This window comes from Alosa sapidissima, chromosome 18 (assembly GCF_018492685.1).
Source record: "Alosa sapidissima isolate fAloSap1 chromosome 18, fAloSap1.pri, whole genome shotgun sequence".
Lineage (NCBI taxonomy): Eukaryota > Metazoa > Chordata > Actinopteri > Clupeiformes > Clupeidae > Alosa > Alosa sapidissima.
The window spans coordinates 5,687,960-5,707,891 of NC_055974.1; the positions used below are offsets into that span (position 1 = coordinate 5,687,960).

Below are 19,932 nucleotides of genomic sequence, written 5' to 3' on the forward strand. Positions count from 1 at the left end.
GGGCCCCGGGGCATGACTGACAGTTTATGGCATTTGGCAATTAAATGATTCTGGGTGGCCAAAAAGAGAAGTTTGATGGTGATTGCTACACATAGGCTACTTCCTCTGATAACTCCTGCACAATTTTCTGTGTGCCAGTGTAAAATACTAAGGCAGCAGCCAGCCACCCTGACAACTGCCCTGCTCAGAAACTTTGTTGTCAAGCGATGGCAACAATAGGCTCCCTCTGTTGGCCTTGAACAACATGAACAGCACCCTTTCTACAGTGACTGTGATCACAGCATTTCAAATTGCCCTCCAGAACCTTGACCTTGCCCAGTAGGCGACACTGTAAAAACGTAAACATAATTTTCCACCGTGAAAACCTTGGTCTTAATTTCTTTAAAAGGCTCAACCAACATGTGTAGAGACACCTTAAATATCTTGCTTGCACAGCAAGCCCAAGTTGTGATTTTTGCTATGCATATCGGCAAATGTTTTTTTTCCCAAAGTAAGAATTTCACTGCATGCACCTTCGACAATGAATAGCTCATTACACTTATGTTACTGTTAAACGTAACTGTTATCATTACAAACATTATTCTGTGTCCTAAAAACTGGCATATTTTATGGCATTGTGTCATGTAAGAGAAATGTGTGAGGTGGTCAGCGGGGGACACAAATTGGATTGTGTTATTACTTGAACATTCCATTTGTACGCTACTGTTTGCCATATCTGTTCCTGTGTCACTTTTTGTTCATGATGTATTACTTTTAACCAACACTAATTTAAATGAAATGAATAAATTTGAACTACAAACACTTTGCAATTGCTATGTTTTTATTTATTCAACTTTCCAACTAACGGTTAGTCAAATACATCATTAAAGATGGGTGTCTCAACTATACCAGGTAGGTGTCTCAACTGTACTCTATAGGGTACAGTTGAGACACAGTCAAGCCAAAAAATGCACCTTATGTTTATGAGCTTTTTTGAAAAAAAAAAAATTGTGGAAAATATAAACTACTTATGGGTATTATTGATGGATAATATTTTAGTCTACAAGCTAAGGAAATGGCATGTGGAATGTTGTGTGGAAAATCACTTCTTTTCAGTAGGCCTATCTATTTTTTTTTTTTTGATTTTGTGTGGGCAAAAAGTGTAAGTCTATAGATTATTTGAATATTAAAATGAATGAATTCATGAATATTGCACTGTTCACAATCGCACTAAAAAAAAAACATAGCAACAGCAGAGCCCGTCTACGGATATCAGACATTCTCTGGCAATCGTTTGTTCAGCATGCAATGCCACGCCAACGCGTGTAGCCTACGGATAGGCCTACTTGTAGGTGCAGGCAGGATTGTGGTTAGCTCAAGGCTTTCCAAACCAGGACGGGTAGGCCACTCTAAATGAGATAGAATGCTGAAATATTAAAGTCAGCCAACAGCTATCGGATTAGCCCTCACCACCAAGTCTACGGTTGTTTGGCAGCTTCGGCTGCAGACTGCATTTTAAATTCAGTTTCAATTCGTTTTTAAAGCTTGGCGTGCTTCATGAGCGGAGGTATTATCAGGTAAGATAGCTATATTGCTATAGTGGTGACTTGTAGAACACAAACATAGGCCTACATTAAGGGGATATAGCATTTTAGTCTTATTTTATAAGATTCGTCAAGCTGGAAAGACACAATGTCTATTATATATTTCTAAAAAAAAAATAGAGCGATGGACATGAAGACTCCACATGTGACCCATCAGCAAGCCAGCGGCCTGCTCCACAACAAATTTGTTGTTGTCCTAGGAAGTTCATGTGAGTACCAAACCACAAAGTAGGCTACTGAAAGCTTAAGGTCTAAAATCTCTGTAAATTGGACATCTAACATGACACGCCAGTAACACACCTTGCTAATAATCCACTATTTTTCTCCTCCAGTTCAGCGTGGGGTATATAAAGATCTTGTGCTGCTGTTACAGAAAGATAACTACCTGTCCCTGTCTCAACTAAAGAACAAGGTAAGGTAGTAATGTTTCAGTTGGCCTGGTATTAATTCTGATAATGCAGATGGGGATTCTGTATTTTAAAATGGAAATACATTCCTAGGCTGCTACACAGCCAAGGCAACATTACAGAGATGGTAACAGAAGGTTTGAAAAATGGGGCGAAGAGGAGGGTCAGTCAAATTCATTATGCAGATGATTGGGTGGAAGGACGGGAGAGAGCAGAGCATGGTGTGTTTTTAAATGCGTGTTAAAAGTGTGAAATTCCCCAAACTCAAACAAACCATACGCCTATTTTTCCTTGCTAAACAGGAATAGGGTGAAACAAGCATCAAATAAAAATGCATGAAGTTAAACCTTAGCATTTAAAACAATTTTGCTTAAAGGTGACACAAAATTGGAAGAAAGTAAATGAGTCTGAATATTTTCTGAATGTACTGTTTCTTTGTATTCTCAGGGAGAGGAGCAATTTGAAAAGGATGAGCTTCTTAAGGGTGGCAGAAAAGGACAGCTGTCCAATGGAACTCAGTACAAGGAGGTCAGAGAATACACTTCGGACCACCACCTTGTTCGCTTTTATTTTATCACTCGCGTATATTCTGAGTATGTGCAGAGAATTTTGGAAGACTTCAAAAACGGTCTCAAACCAGACTTGGTCATCGTCAACTCTTGCGTGTGGGACGTCTCCAGGTATTCATCACCATGGGGTCTGCCATCATAAAGTGTCTTTTCAAAGTGTTTGACCTGACAGTTTCACACATGTTCTTTGTTAATGTCCACTAAGATATGGGCGACAGTGGGAGCCAGACTACTTAGAAAATCTAAACACGTTTTTCGGAAAGCTGAGAACCATCCTCCCAGATGAGGCTTTGATCATCTGGAACTTGACCATGCCTCTGGGCAAAACCATTATTGGTGGCTTTCTGGTACCAGAGGTAGACGGTTTCAAATATGCATTCTTATTGTCTTATTCACACAAACACGCATGAATCATTTTGACAAAATTCATATTGCCATTTTTACTACGTCTATAAGCTTCAGTTATCCAGTTGTGTAATATTATGAAGTTGTATGTCTACATAAACAAGACTTAGGTTATATTGAGGTTTCTTCAGTACCTGTAAAATAACTTGAAAAAATCCATTGTCCTAAACTTAACATTAACGTTTTTAAATTAATTTCTATTTCATATTGTAACATACTGTATTTCATCCTTCATTCTTTGTGTCACTCAAAACGTTGCTAAGCTAAAACATTGATAGATACTCAGCTGTTTAGAGGCATGTCTCCTTACCCCTAGATTGCGGAGTTTGGCCCGTCGCTGCGTTTCGATATCATCGAGGCCAACTACTGCAGCACCACGCTGGCCAGCGTGTACGGCCTGGACGTGCTGGACCTACACTTCCAGTTCCGCTTCAGCCTACAGCACCGCATGAAGGACGGGGTGCACTGGAACGCCGTGGCCCATCGCCGCATCACCTGCCTGCTGCTGGCGCACGTTGCCAACGCCTGGGGTGTCGAGCTGCCACCATCACAGCCCCCAAAAGGTCACACCAGAAAGCAAAGAGACAGAGCAAAGTCTTTAAAGCTCTCATGACCGTTGTGTGGGACCAGACATTTATTGTTCTGTTCATGTTGGGAGACAACCATATGTTGGGAGACAGACTACCAGACCATTTTATAAAGCTGGAGCTGTCCAGAGTGCACTTGTATTACAGTGTTTTTTATTCAATGATAAATTGAAGGGAATGTCAGTCAGTTTATTTAGTTTTAAAGCGCATTTAACATGCACATAGTGCAACCCAAAGCGCTCCACAAACAAGACACATAACAACAAGACAAAAGATGCCGGCTGGAGCGGCGTAGTCGCCAGCGTGCCCGTGACACCAAGACACACAAGACAGACAACAAAACAAATAAAAAGTAAAAAAAGAAAATATATTTAAAAAGGGGGAAAATTGATGTTAAAATTAGTCCAATTTTCAAACCAGCTGAAAATGTCCAAGGGCAATGATGATCCGTGAAAACTGCGCGCCTGTGGTTGAGCTGTCTTCACAACCGATGCAATGGCAACAAAGTTCTTTAGCAACTGACCAACCCGGTGAATTCACTGGCAGTCTGGAGATAACGTTAACGTTAGGAGAATGTGTTTGTTTTGTTCAGATCAACTCATCTGCGGCATTTCATCTCACAATAAGGGGTTTCTCTCTTCTAGGTCTGAATCAGAGATTTAGCAGCGAAGATGTAGCCACCAAGGCAATGTACCAACAGCCAAGGAAAGCCCAAAGACCAGGTAACCTCAGAGAGATGAGACATGGTTGCATTGTATACCTTCATACACATCCTAAATATAAACCTTCTCAGTCACTAGTTGGAGACCTAAGGAATGGAAGGTCAACTACCCACAGCCTGCCACTTCCTGGAAGACTCCACACTTCTATGGAGGTGAATGTTATGGAATAATTTTAAGCATATAGATTTCTCGAAAGCAAAGTTCTCTGACTATATAACATACAGTATATGTTTTTGCAGACTTTGTTTGTAATGTACAATAACTGTGAAGGGAAGAGCCTTGGGGGCCTATCTTATGTTCAGTATATTGCGGCGCAACGCTTTACTAGTTTGTCATCGCAGTTAACATTATCCTGCCAGGTGCCTATGTTGTCTAAATAGCAAATGAGCTTGCGCACCCACAGACGTGTTGTAAAATGAGTTGTGGTCAGGTGCATCGATCGCACATTGCTTGCTCATTTTCACATTGCCACTGAAAATGATAGCAACACTGACCAAGAAAAACTTGGTCTGAAGTGAAACATGCAGTATTTTATTTTTATATTAAGAGCACATTGTCAGTAAGACTTGTGATCTGCCTAGTGGCGAAACCTTAACAATGAGTTGTTGTTTTTTGTAACCCCTTGTCAATCATTTCTGTGAAAGTATTGTAGGACCTTGTTTTGTCGTTTGCCTACAGCTTCAAATCACTATGCATGTACAGGCGTGTGTGCACCCTGCTTGTCACACACACACACACACACACACACACACCTGTTTATGCAAAACAAACTTTGGTGGAATCCTGCTGATGCATAGATGGTCGTGCATGCAAGCAGATTCCTTCTGCAGAGATGTGTTCATTCATCATTATAATACCAACATGCCATGGTCCAAGCGCCCCTTATTCTTAAAGGGAGATGGTACTTTTATTGGCTTAATGGATGTTACGCCCAAAACACATCCATGATTAAGAAACCCTTTTTTAACCATGCGCCTGGCGTCTGATCACTTGATCCACCATCAAACTAGCAAAAGTGGACTGGACCCACCCTAAATGCACAAAAAGCACATGCCTTTTAGATCGTCAAAATAGGGCCCCTGGAATCTCAGATTCTAGGTACATCCTCTTTTTCAAGTCACATTATTCACTCTGTCCCAACCGTAAACATAAACATTCTGACAGTCACTAGGTGGAGACTCCAGGAGAGGAGGGCTGACTGCTACCCACTGCCTGACAACCCCTTGAAGGTTCCGCACTGCTATGGAGGTGACAGTTGAACTATAACTTTAAACATAGCAATTTCTCAAAAACAATACTATAACTAGAAATGTAATGCCAGAGGAATTACAGTAGTGGATGGAAAGCTGCTGGCTTAATGTTGGTGGGAGATTCCTGAAAAAAAAAAAAAACATTGAATCACTTAATCTTTGGGTTCATACAAACCCTCGTACCAAAAAACCTTGTGTGTCAAGGCGTTCTTGAGATATAACATTCAAGGTGTTTTTGAACTTGACATTTGACCTCCAACATCAATTCACTTCATCTTTGAGTCCATACAAACACATACCAAATTTCAGGTATGTATATCAAGGCATTCTTGAGATATCGTGCTCAGAGTATTCATGGACTTGACCTTTGACCTCCAACATCAACTCACTTCATCTTTGAGTCCATACAAACACTTGTACCAAATTTGAAGCATATGCGTCAAGCCGTTCTGGAGACATAATGCGCAAAGCATGAGATATGGCTGTGACTTTTATTTTGACACACGGGAAACACTTAAACAGGATGTGTAGTTTTAGGGAGCGCCAGATTGTATGCATTAGAAGCTGAGACAGTTGTATTCACCTGTGCGAGTGTTCTGATTAGCCCGGGAACTACTCTGGGAGCTTAACGAGCGCAGCTGGCTTTAGGCCATTATGACATCAGTCATTCAAGTCTATGGGGGAAAAATTAGCTTTTTAACATTTTTAATCCCCTATTTCTCAAAAAGTATTTTTAAATTTTTTTTAAGTACTTTTACTTTCAGAACAGTTATTTCAACATGTCTGTACGTTAAGCGGTTAGAGTCGCATTCATTCTTGAAAAAGTAAAAAGAAAAGGTTATAAGAAGAAGAAGCCAGGAGATTTCAAGATAGTGGATTCCATCCACTATAACTATACAATACATAGGTCACCGAGTACTGTTGGTAGGGAAAAAAAATAGCTTGAGTTATCCTGCTAGCAGCCAGGCGGCTACAAAGCAATGCTATGATGGCAGATTTTAGTCAAATGTCATTACAAATGCTGTGCAACATAAACAGGGTCCTTATGTGACACCACTATATGAGTTTAACTCCGTAATTGTAAAAAAGCAGTATAAATCCAGTGGTTGTACAGGCACACGCATACCTCTGTTTCTCTTGTTCACAGCCTGTAAAGTCCAAATACTGGATATATACTGTTCTTTTACTCTTTGGATAAAGGGAATGTGATACATCTGTCAAAGAAATCCAAAATCCATGCCTGGGTCCATCCAGGCATAACCTAACCTGTCTGACAGAGAAGTTAGTTTGCGCTGGGATTTATCACTCTTAAACTCAGGCACAAAGTCACTTTGTTTGATAAGGCAAACACTAAGTCACATTTAAGATTAACTGTAGGCTGTGTACCTGTCCAACTTAAGTGTCATTGCACGAGAAAATCAGGCAAAACCAGTCATTTTCAGCCATAAATTGCCTGCCTGATTTTCAAGGGTCTCCAAGGGGGGCCCCAGAACTCAGTAACGAAAAATAGCTGGAGGGTTTTAATCGTATGGCTGTTAATAGTTCCACATACTTATCACACATACAAAGTATGAGCCGATTTGGCCGAGCCCCATCTTCCGACCTCTGTCTGGTTTTCTCAAGCAATGACTCTTAAGTACAAATTTGATTTAGAAACAGATGAACGGAATAGATCACGTTCAAAACTGGGGGTCTATCTGAGGTAATTTATGGGATTCTCTCTCATTCAGTGAGTTGTATTTTTCTTAAAGGTCTAAATCGGAGCTTTAGCAAGCAAGATCCGGCCACCAAGGAGATGTACCAGCAACCAAGGAATGGCCAGAATTCAGGTAACAAGATATGAATGCTCTGATGCTACCTGACCTCATCTGTTTCAGTCTCTCCCATCCTAAACAAAAACTTTCTTATAGTCACTAGGTGGAGACTCCAGCAAAGGAGGTCTGACTACTACTTATCACCTGCCACCCCTACAAAGCCTTCACACTACAGTGGAGGTAAATGTTACATCTAGATATCTGTTTCTCTGTGTGTATTTGCAGATGTAGGTTTTCCTTGTCTGTTCAGCTGTTTTCTTTGTAATTTATTCAGTAAGGGGTAATGTATTGTCCACTGGTAATTATCAGAAAATTAGTCCCGACAGGGAGAACAGAAACCCAACGTGCAGCGGAGGCGAACCGACTTCTTGCGGAGTGGTATGAAAGACGTTAATTAGAAGCACAAAACCCATTGCCACTGACAGCGGTGATTTATATACTTTGCTGGTGATTTATATAGATTTAACAGACCACCGAACGTTGGGAAGGCCCATTCATGTGAATGGAACTTTCTGCAGCACTCTGAAGAGCCGTGTAATAACAACAATTTATTTACATTATAGTGTCCCCAGAACAGTTATTTCAACATGTCTGTACGTTAAGTGGTTAGAGTCGCATTCATTCTTGAAAAGGTAAAAAGAAAAGGTTATAAGAAGAAGAAGCCAGGAGATTTCGAGATAGTGGATTCCATCCACTATAACTATACAATACATAGGTCACCGAGTACTGTTGGTAGGGAAAAAAAATAGCTTGAGTTATCCTGCTAGCAGCCAGGCGGCTACAAAGCAATGCTATGATGGCAGATTTTAGTCAAATGTCATTACAAATGCTGTGCAACATAAACAGGGTCCTTATGTGACACCACTATATGAGTAGCATAGCAATGACTCTTAAGTACAAATTTGATTTAGAAACAGATGAACGGAATAGATCACGTTCAAAACTGGGGGTCTCTGAGGTAATTTATGGGATTCTCTCTCATTCAGTGAGTTGTATTTTTCTTAAAGGTCTAAATCGGAGCTTTAGCAAGCAAGATCCGGCCACCAAGGAGATGTACCAGCAACCAAGGAACGGCCAGAATTCAGGTAACAAGATATGAATGCTCTGATGCTACCTGACCTCATCTGTTTCAGTCTCTCCCATCCTAAACAAAAACTTTCTCATAGTCACTAGGTGGAGACTTCAGGAGAGAAGGGCTGACTGCTACCCACTGCTTGAAAGCCCCACGAAGGCTGTACACTGCTATGGAGGTGAAGGTGGACGTATAATTATAAGTACATTCATGTCTCAAAAACATTGACTGTTGTATTCATTAATTAAAACTAAAAACCCAGGTTTAAATGTATTCATGTACGTCATTCCCTCTCATCTAGTGACCTGTCTGTCTCCTAGGTCTGAATCAGCACTTTAGCGACCAATATCCAGCCACCATGGAGATGTACCAGCAACCAAGAAATGCTCACAATTCAGGGAACGACCCAAGAATGAGAAGTAGATGCTCTGATGCTACCTGATCTTATCTCACTACTGTACGTCACACTCTCCCACTCTAATTAGAAACCTTTTCCCAGTCACTAGATGGAGATTACAGGAAAAGAGGGGTGACCACTACCTTCCGCATAACACCCTCATGAAGAATCCATCCTGCTATGGAGGTGAATGTTGAAGTGTAATTCCAAGGATATTGATTTCTGGAAAACGAGTCGTATCGTTAACTGTACATTGAATACATTTTTGTGTGTGTGGTGTGATGTAGACATAGGGTTTTGTTTGTCTGTCTGTTTTGTGTATTGTAATTTATTTATTTTAAATAAGAGTTTGTTGGTTATGATTAGGTTTCATGGAAATTGTCACTGTAAACAAAAAGTGGTATGATTTTCACATTTCTCACATACAATTTTTGTTTGTTTATACTAGAACCAACTGGATTTGACAGGTACGAGAATCGCCTCAATTACCAGTGTACATACCAGGAGCCACATTTCAGGGAGCCACATTTTGTGACAAGAGGTAAATATCTGGTGATTAGATGCTTTGCCCTAGTGCTCTGTCAATCAACTCTAAATGTGCCTAGATTATGTGTTGTTTTGCCTATTCCTTGTAAGAACATTGGTTCCTTATGACTGCATTGTTTCTCAAGATTTCCCCAGAGGCTACACTGCACCTCAGCTGGCTGGACAGTCTTGTACAACCAGGACCAAAGGTGTAGCATACAGTTTGATTCCTATGTTTCATTTTGATAATAGTTTAGTTTACATGTATTTGTTGCATTAATTTTGATTTCTGATAAACAAATGTGTTAAATAAGATGGTCCATAATGAATCACACAATACTGTACCTTGTAACACTCATGAATCGTTGCTAGGCTACATTTGTCCATTGGCATTAGGAACGGAGAACCTAGCCTGCTATTTTAACCCTTAGAACCCGATTGACGCAAAGTGCGTCAATAAACATACCCTTTCTTCTCTGTTACATTGCTCCGCGACTGTTCATCGCAACGAGATGAAACCTTTATTGCATGACAGAGAAGAAGTGGGGCTTTCCAAAGGACTTGTCTGTACGATCAAGTCTATACTCTCTGTCTATACTTCTATCTGCGTTCACCTGCACACCCATTACTCTCGTTTGAATTACTCGTGAAACCCGTGATTGCATAGATATGTCAAGCATATCAGATGAAAGAGGAGAAACAGGGCTATCCATTGGTACCATGGATATCGATCTTTCTGGCTTATAAAAACAGACGAAGTGATTGCAAAATATTAACGTCATGTACACAAACCAACGCTGCACACCCATTACTCTCGTTCGAATTACTCGCGGACCCGTGATCGGATAGATATGCCACGCATGTCAGATGAAAGAGGAGACACAGAGCTATCATTTGATACCAAATACATCCTTCTGGGTTATAAAACAGACAAAGTGACAGCAAAATAATAACTTCATATAGCTGGACTTACCCCACGTTTTTGTCTGTTTTTGTGGCAAAGCATGTTCATAATCCAACGCTACCGTGTGTTTCTCTATGGCAAAACATGTTCATAATCTGGTTTTGAGATCCTCGAAAGTTCCTGCATGGCATCCAATTCAAGACTCACATTGCATCCCAATTTGTTCAACAAAGAAACACTTTTTTTGCCTTTACTTTGTTCATGGCAATACAGTAAAAAGTTGAGAATCATGAGTGCATACACCATAGTCGCACATGCTAACAGGCAAACTTAGGTAGTGAAAATGCCCTAAAAACAGCTTAGGGTTCTAAGGGTTAAAGGCACATTGTGTAGGATTAGATTAAGGATTATCTATAAACAGAAATTAACTATAATATTCATAATTACAGTATGTTTTCATTATTGTGTCACAGCCTGTAAATACTATTTGTCGCATTTTCATTAGAATGTGTGCTTTATATCTACAAAGGGAACAGGTCCGCCTCCACAGAGTCTGTCATGTTTCTACGGGAACACAGAATGGACAAACCAAAATACTGTATCAAAAGAGGGCCTTTTATGTTTGAATGCCACTTGGTGGCCACCATATTTCTCACCCCCTCTCTTAGACATGGATCTCATTTCCAACCTGAGGACTACCTGCAATTATTTTTGGCATTTCCTCTCTTTCAGTGACATGTGTCTGTCTTATAGGTCTGTCTTATAATCAGAGCTTTGGCAAGCAAGATCCAACCACCAATGAGATGTACCAGCAATGCGGGAATGCTCAGAATTCAGATAACAGTAGAAAGACACAGATGAGCCATGGATGCTCTGATGTTACCTGCATGCATATCCTTCACAACACACTTATTCACTCTCTCCCATCCTAAATATAAACATTATTATCTCAGTCACCAGGTGGAGCTTCCAGGAAAGGAGGGATGACCACTATCTGCCACCTGTCACCCCAACAAAGCCTTCACACTGTTGTCGAGGTGAATATGGAAGTATAATTTTAAGCACAATGATTTCTTGAGAAAAAGAAAGATCATTAAATATGCATAGAATAAATTTCTTTCAGTTGTGTTTGCAGACATTCGCTGTCATTTATTTGTATTATAGCTTCCCTTATGCTAAACTGCTTAAATCATGTTATTCAATTCATTCTAATGAATTTATTCATGTATGACGTTCCATCTCATCCAGTGACATGTCTTTTTAGTATTAATTTAATTCAAATCAATTTATACATATGTCATTCCCTTTCTTCCAGTGAGACATGTCTCTCTTGTGAGTTCGAATTGGCAAGATCCAGCCACCAATGATGTGTACCAGCAACCAAGGAATGCCCAAAATTCAGGTAACCTTGGAGTGTTGAGGCATGAATGCTCTGATGTTTCCTGACTCATCTCCTTCATATCTCACTACTTTCTTCTCTCCCACCCTCCCTAAACATAAACCTTCTCACAGTCACTAGTTTGAGACCCCAGAAAAGGAGGGCGGACTGCTACATGATGTCTACCCCCCACCCGAAGGCTCCACGCTGCTATGGAGGTGCAGGTAAACGTGTTTTTGTCAAAAATAGGTACAATAGAATACAATGTACATAGAATACATTTATTAGAGTGTGTGTTTGCAGACATACGGTATGTTTTTGTTTGGCTAGTTGCTTGCTTGATTTCTAATTTGTTTTACAGTCATTTGTATTGCTGTGTCCTTTATGCATAAGCCACGTATAGACAGCTGCTGGTCACCTCAGATGTTGAGATTAGTTTAACTTTGTCGTAGCACTGCTAGCCTCTTCCTTTCTGACTGTGGCTTTACATGGTCAATTAAATGTATCCATTTCATTCAATTCAATTTATTCATGCACGCCATTCCTTCTCATCCAGTGACGTGTGTCTGTCTTGTAGGTGTGAATCAGAGTTTTGGCGAACAAGATCTGGCTACCAGTGTGATGTACCAGCAACCAAGGAATACTCAGGATTCAGGTAACAGCAGAAGGATGAAACATGGACGCTCTGATTCTACCTGACCTCATCTCCTTCACATCACACTACTTCACTCTCTCCTACCCTAACTATAAACCTTCACACAGTCACTAGATGGAGACTCCAGGAAGGGAGGGCTGGCTGCTACTCACTGCCTGACAGCCCCTTGAATATTCCGCATTGCTATGGAGGTGAGAGTTAAACTATCATTTTAAACATGAAATCACAAAAACAAGTTGGATCCTGAACTATGCATAGAATGTGTGTGTGTGTGTGTGTGTGTGTGTGTGTGTTGTATTGTATTAATTGTTTTTGGTCTGTCTGTTTGGTTTGGGATTTTGTAACTCATTTACAGTAGTTGTATTTATGTGTGCCTAATGCCAAAATGCTGAATGAATGGGTGCCCCTCCACAGTCTGGCATGTCTCTACATTAAAACAGAACTGACAAACCAAGACACTGCATCAAGAGAGGGCCTTTTGCGTTTACATGCCCCTGGTGGTCATCGTATTTCTCCCACACTCTCATTTCATTTATAACCCAAGGAGTTTTCTCAAGCAAAATTATAATAAGCTAGCAATGATATGTACCAGCAACCAAGGACTTTCCAGAATGCAGCTAACGAGAGGGACGAGACGTGGACGCTCTGATGTTATCTGAGGGGTATTTCACAAAACCTAGATAAGGGATTAAGTTGGGATTTTTAGGTTATCCTGGATGAATTTAGCCTTGACTTGGTTTCACAAAAGAGATGGGACATAAGTTACCATGTGGATTTATTCTCTGCACCTAGCCTGGTCCCGACCAGGCTAACGGCCAAGCTAAGTTAATTCTAATGGTAATTATGTTGTCTTATTGGTTCAGCTAGCTGTTATTCACATTAGACCTCCGTGCTCATTTTTAAGGAGCTTTATTCCATTTATAAACTATTTGCTAAATGTATTTGCTCGCAAAACAAAACAGATTGTCTGCCTACTACCATATAGTTATTATTTTAATTGTGATAGGCCTAGGTACTTATTGTTTGCTTATTTTGATAGACGTTTGATGAATAGCCTACTGTAGTTGATTGGAAGTGGAGGGGCAAGTTCTCGAAGGTATTTTCAACTAATAATATTAGGTAGCCTATATCATACTATGTGCATCTTTGCAGTGGCAAGCGCTTTCTTAATGACGTTGCGTGCCGAGACAAGGAAGCACTCGTGGGTGTATACGTAAATTTGCATTCAGCTGGTCTACCACGTCTACTCTTGCTGTTTTACAGAAGTAGCCATGATTCCCCATTCCAAAAAGGACAACTTTACTTCATTGTTAGTCTATATCAAAAACGGTGGTTCACTTTGTGTGAATGACGCTATTTTCCGCGTCTTTTTTATTCCAACCGTGGGCACTTTGGAGCAGAAACGAGAACGCGCACACATCCTGAATTACTTACACCTGGCTTGACATAGTCGCTCCTACTCATCCTGGATTGGCATTAGTGAAACGAGTTGAGCTAGGATGACCAGACAACGCTATGTCAAACCTCGCTTTATCACTCACAGCCTTCACTCTCCCACCCTAAACATAAATCTTCTCACAGTCACTAGAAGCAGCCTTCAGGAAAGGAGGGATGACCTCTACCTGTCGCCTGCCACCCCAACAAAGCCTTCACACAGCTTTAGAGGTAATTGTTGAAGTATTATTTTAAGTACTTTTATTTCCAATGAATAGGATATTTACGTTGCATTAAATATTTGTTTTGTGTGTATTTGCTAAAATAATATTTTGTTGGCTAAATCAAGATGGTCAAATCAATATTATTGGTTTTATATATATTTATTATATATTTACTTTTTTAAAAAAAAATCAAATTATGACATTTCTTCATTCATTGAGGTGTGTGTCTATTACAGTGCTCAATCAGAGTCTCTCTCTCTCTCTCTCTCTCTCTCTCTCTCTCTCTCTCTCTCTCTCTCTCTCTAACACTGTGTCGGTCGGTCACTAGGTGCAGGATTCACTTCTAGGAAAATAATAATGCATTATGTAATTATTTAATTAGGCTTAAACCAATGTAAGCAATGTAAACTTTAAGTTAAAATGAAAATGTCTGATTTAGTGATTTACTGTAGCTGGTTGTTGTCTACTCGGAACAAAGTGACACACGCGCGCACACACACACACACACACACACACACACACACACACACACACACACACACACTGCACAATTAAGCAGAAATCAGTAATTTATAGGGTTTTGTGTAGTATGTAGACAAACATGGCGGAAGTTGACTTTTAAATAAGAGTGTCAGTTATGATTAGGTTTCATGGAAATTGTCACTGTAAACCAGGGGTCTCAAACTCCGGCCCGCGGGCCAATTCCGGCCCGCGACCTAATGTCAAAATAATATGTAATTCGGCCCTTGAGGGTATTTTTAATTGCGACAAACAACAACACTGGTTAAAATAGACAATATAGGTCCAAGACAGTGACACATCCCATTTGTACTCTCCTCCACTAGTTGCTAGAGATCCAGAGCTTCGATTCAAGCCCAAATTCGCTGCACAAAGTTTTCAGGAAATGTTGTATTACACGCGAGAAACACGAAGACGTGCATTTGTTTGTAATGACACGGTGCGGCCATAATTTTGCACAAATTGAAGCAGAAATAGGCCGACACCAAATGTTGAAAAAACTTTTACGTGTGATGAAGTCTTGGGTAGGCTATGTTATTCACCTATTCTGATTCTGAAGGAGAATATCTGCCTTTTGGAGATTATGATCGACTATTGACAGTCAAGTCAAGTCAAGTCAGTTTTATTTGTATAGCGCATTTAACGTGCACAGAGTGCGACCCAAAGCGCTCCACATATAGGCTAAGACATTGTCATTGACACATACAAAATCATAGACTAACAAAGACAATAGCGGACGGAGCGGCGTAGTCGCCAGCGTACCCGTGACACCAAGACATACAAGACAAACAACAAACAAATTAATAAATAAAATAAATATAAATTAAAAATAAAATTAGTCCAATTTCCAACCGGCTGAAAATGTCCAAGGGCAATGATGACTCGCGTGAAACTGCGCACAGCTGTGTCTCCACAACCGATGCATGCAACGCCAACAAAGTTCTTTACACTCACTGGCAGTCTGGAAGCATAACAGTCCGAAGTCACTGGAAGCATAACAGTCCGAAGTCATGGGCTATCTTGTAGATCAGCAACTCGGTGGACGTTTAACAGCGGCCGTTTGTTGGTCCGTAATGCAGAGTTCTTCAACGTTAACGTTAACGTATGCTCAATCCAGACTCCAGGCAGTTGGCATGGCAGCTCACTGGTCAGAAACAGCTCGGCGGCCTCAGCAGATCTTTCTCAGAGTAGCTCCAGCTGTTGTCCCGAGAAATCCCCTCGACCAGACAGTGAAGTGCAGCACCGGCTCACAGATGGATGGGAAGGATGTAAGAGGCCCAGGGCAAAAGCTAGCCATAGCAAGCTCCCAATGGACAGACGTTAACAACATCAGCCGACTTGAAAGCAGTAAAAAGGACTAAGAGAATAACACGAAAACTATCAAAAATAACGTAAATAAAGAGAGAAAACATTTAACTAGACAAATCAATACAAAAAATAAACGTGACATTACATAAAATTACGAACATTACATAAAAACAAACAAAAACATGATGCCAGACGGAGTGGCGTGTCTCGCCAGCGTCCCCGTAACCTAGCAGTCACGGTGCATCTAAATTGGGGGTGCGTCTTTGCGTGTATACGACCGTGTCCAGCATACCATGCTTATTTCGACCCTCTGCTCAACATAGCTGGAGGTGGCAGTGGTAATCGTAATGATCGTGTCCGTAATGGACGTGGTACAGACAGCAGGGGGGGTAAAACTAGGGCTCTGAAGAATTACAAAGTCACCCACGATAGGAACTAATTTGACCAGGGTACATTATTGTAGGCCTATAATAACGGTTTGTAGTTATAGGCTAGTAATAGTTTACTATTGTTGGTTTACATCTTAGGCCTACTGTTTTCCTGTTATATGGGTAATATGACAAAAAAGAAAGTAAACCTGCTCAAATAAGTTCAACATCCAGTATTTACTGAAAGGTGCATTATTTGAGGTGCTTGCTATCCACTGGCAAATTAGATGTGTACATTTCCCCCTTTTATAAACTTTTGTTAGATTTTTATATTTACAGTAGGACTTTATCTCTGACCACTTTCAAACCTTTTGAAATTTTGATGTCAAAATCCAATGGTGTTGTTTTCTTAACCCTGGTGCCTAAAGTTTGCCATGCAGGTTTAAATAAGTTATGAGAGGACAATATTTGTATTTGGTGTGAAACACACACATACCTGTTTTTATGCTTTTTGTTTATTTTATAATTTGTATTAATATTTATTTTATCATTATTTTATTTATAAGCTAAGGTTGCTAGCACAGGTGTCTAAAAAGAGCTAAAAACTCTTGCACTTTCTGTTTGCAGTTTTGTGTGGTATTTGAAAAAAAAAAAACATAGCATTTTCAGAAATAGCCGGCCCTTCAATTAGATGACGTTGGCAGAAGTGGCCCCCAGCTCATTTGAGTTTGAGACCCCTGCTGTAAACAAAAAGTGGTATGATTTTCATGTCACTCACACGCAATTTTTGTTTGTTTCTGCTAGAACCAACTGGATTTGACAGGTGCGAGAATGACCAGTATCCATACAAGAAGCCACATTTCAGGAAGCCACATTTTCAAAGAGGTAAATATCTGGTGATTAGATGCTTTGCCCTTGTGCTCTGTCAATCAACTCTAAATGTGCCTAAATTATGTGTTGTTTTGCCTATTCCTTGTAAGAACATTGGTCCCTTATGGCTGCATTGTTTCTCAAGATTTCCCCAGAGGCTACACTGCACCTCAGCTGGCTGGACAGTCTTATTGTACGACCAGGACCAAAGGTGTAGCATACAGTTTGATTCCTACGTTTCATTTTGATAATACTTTAGTTTACACTGTAATCTTTATGTGGCTCCCAACCAAATTAAGACCTTTATAAATTAGTAAAGATGTAAAAAACATTGATATGATCCAATTTATCATCAAGTGCGTCACGTCGTTTTTTCCCCCCTCCAGACTTCTCTATTGGCAACCATCAACGCCACTCTCTAAGTAAGGTCTTGGTTTTTTTTAAATGTTCATGTTTTTCCCCCTGAATTGATGCACAGTGAAATCACACATCACTGTTTGTTAATAGTTGGTAGAAATGAAATGAGCCATGTAAATATTAGACTCTGCAGTGATATGATTTACTGTGATGAGTGTGTACCCCAAAAGTCACAAATCCACCTCTTCACTTGTTTACATTGTTAACACTGTGAAATAGTTTGCATCAGAATGGGAGGGATGTCTGAAAAATAATGTGATCTAGATATTAATTATGCATCATGCAAAAAACATTTGAAGATTTGTATAGTGTAAGTGATGTACCTGCTTCATGTGAATCTTCTCTAATAACTGTTTGTGTTGTGTGTCCAGATGACAACTATGTGATGCGGAGCAAGTACTCCTGCCGTGCCCAGTACAGGCCGTACTGAGACCCTTCTGCCATCCCTCCGATTACATTTTAAAATGGAGCAGCTTTTACAATTTTGCCATTTACTATTAAAAAAAAATTAACTATTGAAAATAAAATTGAAATCAATTTAGATTAAAAAAAAAATAAAAAAAAACTTCTGGGGAATTTTTCTGGTCTGTTTTTTTTTTTTTTTTGTCGCTCTTAATAGTACAATGTGCCAGATGCCAATGAAAAGTGAGACACTTGTTGGGCAGTTTAACACTGGCTGGGTTTTGGCTGCCACCAAAGAGCTGGGTGGGTTTTGGCTGCCATCACTAAATATAGGCTGTGGTCCTCTTTTTAAAAGGAAGGGCATGAAAGTCCCCAGGAATTTGCTACCCTTCAGCAGGAGACTGCCCAGCACCCTGAAGCTGGCTCAAAGGAGCAAAGTCCATGATGTGCGAGCACTAGCAACTAATTCTACCACCTGAGGAAAAGAGTCTTGAGTTTGATCTAGCGTTTATGGCTGGTTGACACAAGACACTCATCAGAAAACCGCAGTGGGCGGTTGGGGATGTAAAGCTGGAAATATTAAAGAAGGATTTTAACAATTCATAATGAAATATTTATTTCCCACAGAGCTACAATGAATGAAGTGACCATGTAGTCTCTGCTTTAAGTGTTATTGAATCTTTTTGCACTCATCTGACTTGCAAAACAAGTATGAAAGTATGACTTTTCAGCTGTAGCTGTACACTTTTGATGAAGATTAAAGAAATGATAAAAGGTCATTGCCTACACTAAGCAATCCATTGTCCAGGTAGAGCCTAGGCTATACCACCCCTACGTAGCCTACAGCTCTGGTCAAAATATTTCCTGAACACTAAGCATTTCTGATATTAACAAAGAAAATGCCCAAACTGACAGCATCATTGTATGTATTTGATGAGTTGAATGCAGACTACACATAACACACATCACAGAAATTAATGCACTTACGAGGTTTAAATGGCCCACGGCTTCGTGTCGGGCCGTTTTACAACCTCTACCGTGCATTAACTTCTGTGAACAGACCACCGTGTCGTCCATTATCCCTTACATGTATAACATAATTGCATAGGCCTATTCACCCCTTGCAGACACTTGACTTAAGTCACGTGACGGCTCCATGCTGGACGGCAAAAAGATGGGAGACGGACGGCAAATTACATTATGTCATAAAGATTATGATGAACTGAACACCATTACTATAACATCTTTGTAGTTCAATGTATTGCTGTTTGGGGTCTGATAGTCAAAGAAGATGCCAGTGGTGTTGTTAGATGAAATGGGTCATGATCGCAAATGTAAAGTTATTAAAACTGGTGGTAACAGCAAGGGGAGATAACGTTATGTTAGGCTACTGTAATTAACATTATGGTAAATGAACACCCATAAGTATTTCTGGACTAAAATATTGCAAAGCGATTTGGTTACTTTATTTGTCTTGCTTTTATCAGTTGTAACATAGTCAAAACGTTAAGAATGTCATATCAGAACATGAAATAATAACTAGCTGCCACACTTAGAAGCTAGCTATTCTAGCTAACGTTTATCGTAGCTCATAGTGCTAGGACTAATGTAACTCGTCAGTTTGTACGTTGCCCAGCGAATAAACTTACTTCTTACATGTTTTAAGTTAAAGAATTGAAAGAAATAGGAAATTAAATAAAACGTGAACGGTATTATCTGTTTACATTCAGATCTTGCCAAAGACTTTGCCTAAGTGCTATCTGCCGTCCTGTTCAGAGTCTATGGTTGCTATAGCAACCGCTGCTGTGCTTCATACAGTGAGGAGATAAGCATGCAATTGTGGTTGAAATACTCCCGAAACACAAAGAAAACAAACCAAAATATATCTATGCAAGAACATGGGATGTTGTTGTATTCCAAACAATAAGCCAACAGTAGTGGAAGGGCATTACTACGGTTAAATCTCACTATAATCTCCTAGCTGTGCGATATGTCCCATTACAACCCATTGATTTGATTCGTGTTCTTGCCGTCCACTAGGCTATTTTGCTGTGGCGCGAACAAAACGTGACGTCACTTGCAAGGGGTGAATATTGCAATGTAGCCTATCAGCAAAGATCCT

The 19,932-nt window shown here is 40.1% G+C and overlaps 1 protein-coding gene across 4 annotated transcripts; it reads left to right on the top strand.

The window, feature by feature from the left end:
* The first annotated feature begins 1,258 nt into the window (after window positions 1-1,258).
* Window positions 1,259-17,975, top strand: LOC121689641. Of its 4 annotated transcripts, none has more exons than XM_042069622.1 (27): window positions 1,259-1,556; window positions 1,704-1,792; window positions 1,916-1,995; window positions 2,438-2,670; window positions 2,765-2,915; window positions 3,281-3,527; window positions 4,196-4,273; window positions 4,345-4,425; window positions 5,438-5,521; window positions 7,275-7,352; window positions 7,434-7,517; window positions 8,345-8,422; window positions 8,504-8,593; window positions 8,730-8,828; window positions 8,909-8,992; window positions 9,255-9,347; window positions 9,478-9,540; window positions 11,189-11,272; window positions 11,551-11,637; window positions 11,748-11,831; window positions 12,170-12,268; window positions 12,376-12,459; window positions 13,850-13,933; window positions 16,926-17,006; window positions 17,137-17,202; window positions 17,372-17,413; window positions 17,780-17,975. In XM_042069622.1, exons 1-27 carry the CDS (start codon window positions 1,537-1,539, stop codon window positions 17,836-17,838), a joined length of 2,502 nt encoding a protein of 833 aa, XP_041925556.1. In that variant the 5' UTR covers window positions 1,259-1,536; the 3' UTR covers window positions 17,839-17,975. The 4 variants fall into 4 exon arrangements, with proteins under 4 accessions (XP_041925556.1, XP_041925557.1, XP_041925558.1 ...); XM_042069623.1 differs by having other exon boundaries at window positions 17,378-17,413; XM_042069624.1 differs by having other exon boundaries at window positions 17,102-17,202; window positions 17,780-17,898.
* The last annotated feature ends 1,957 nt before the right edge of the window (window positions 17,976-19,932 follow it).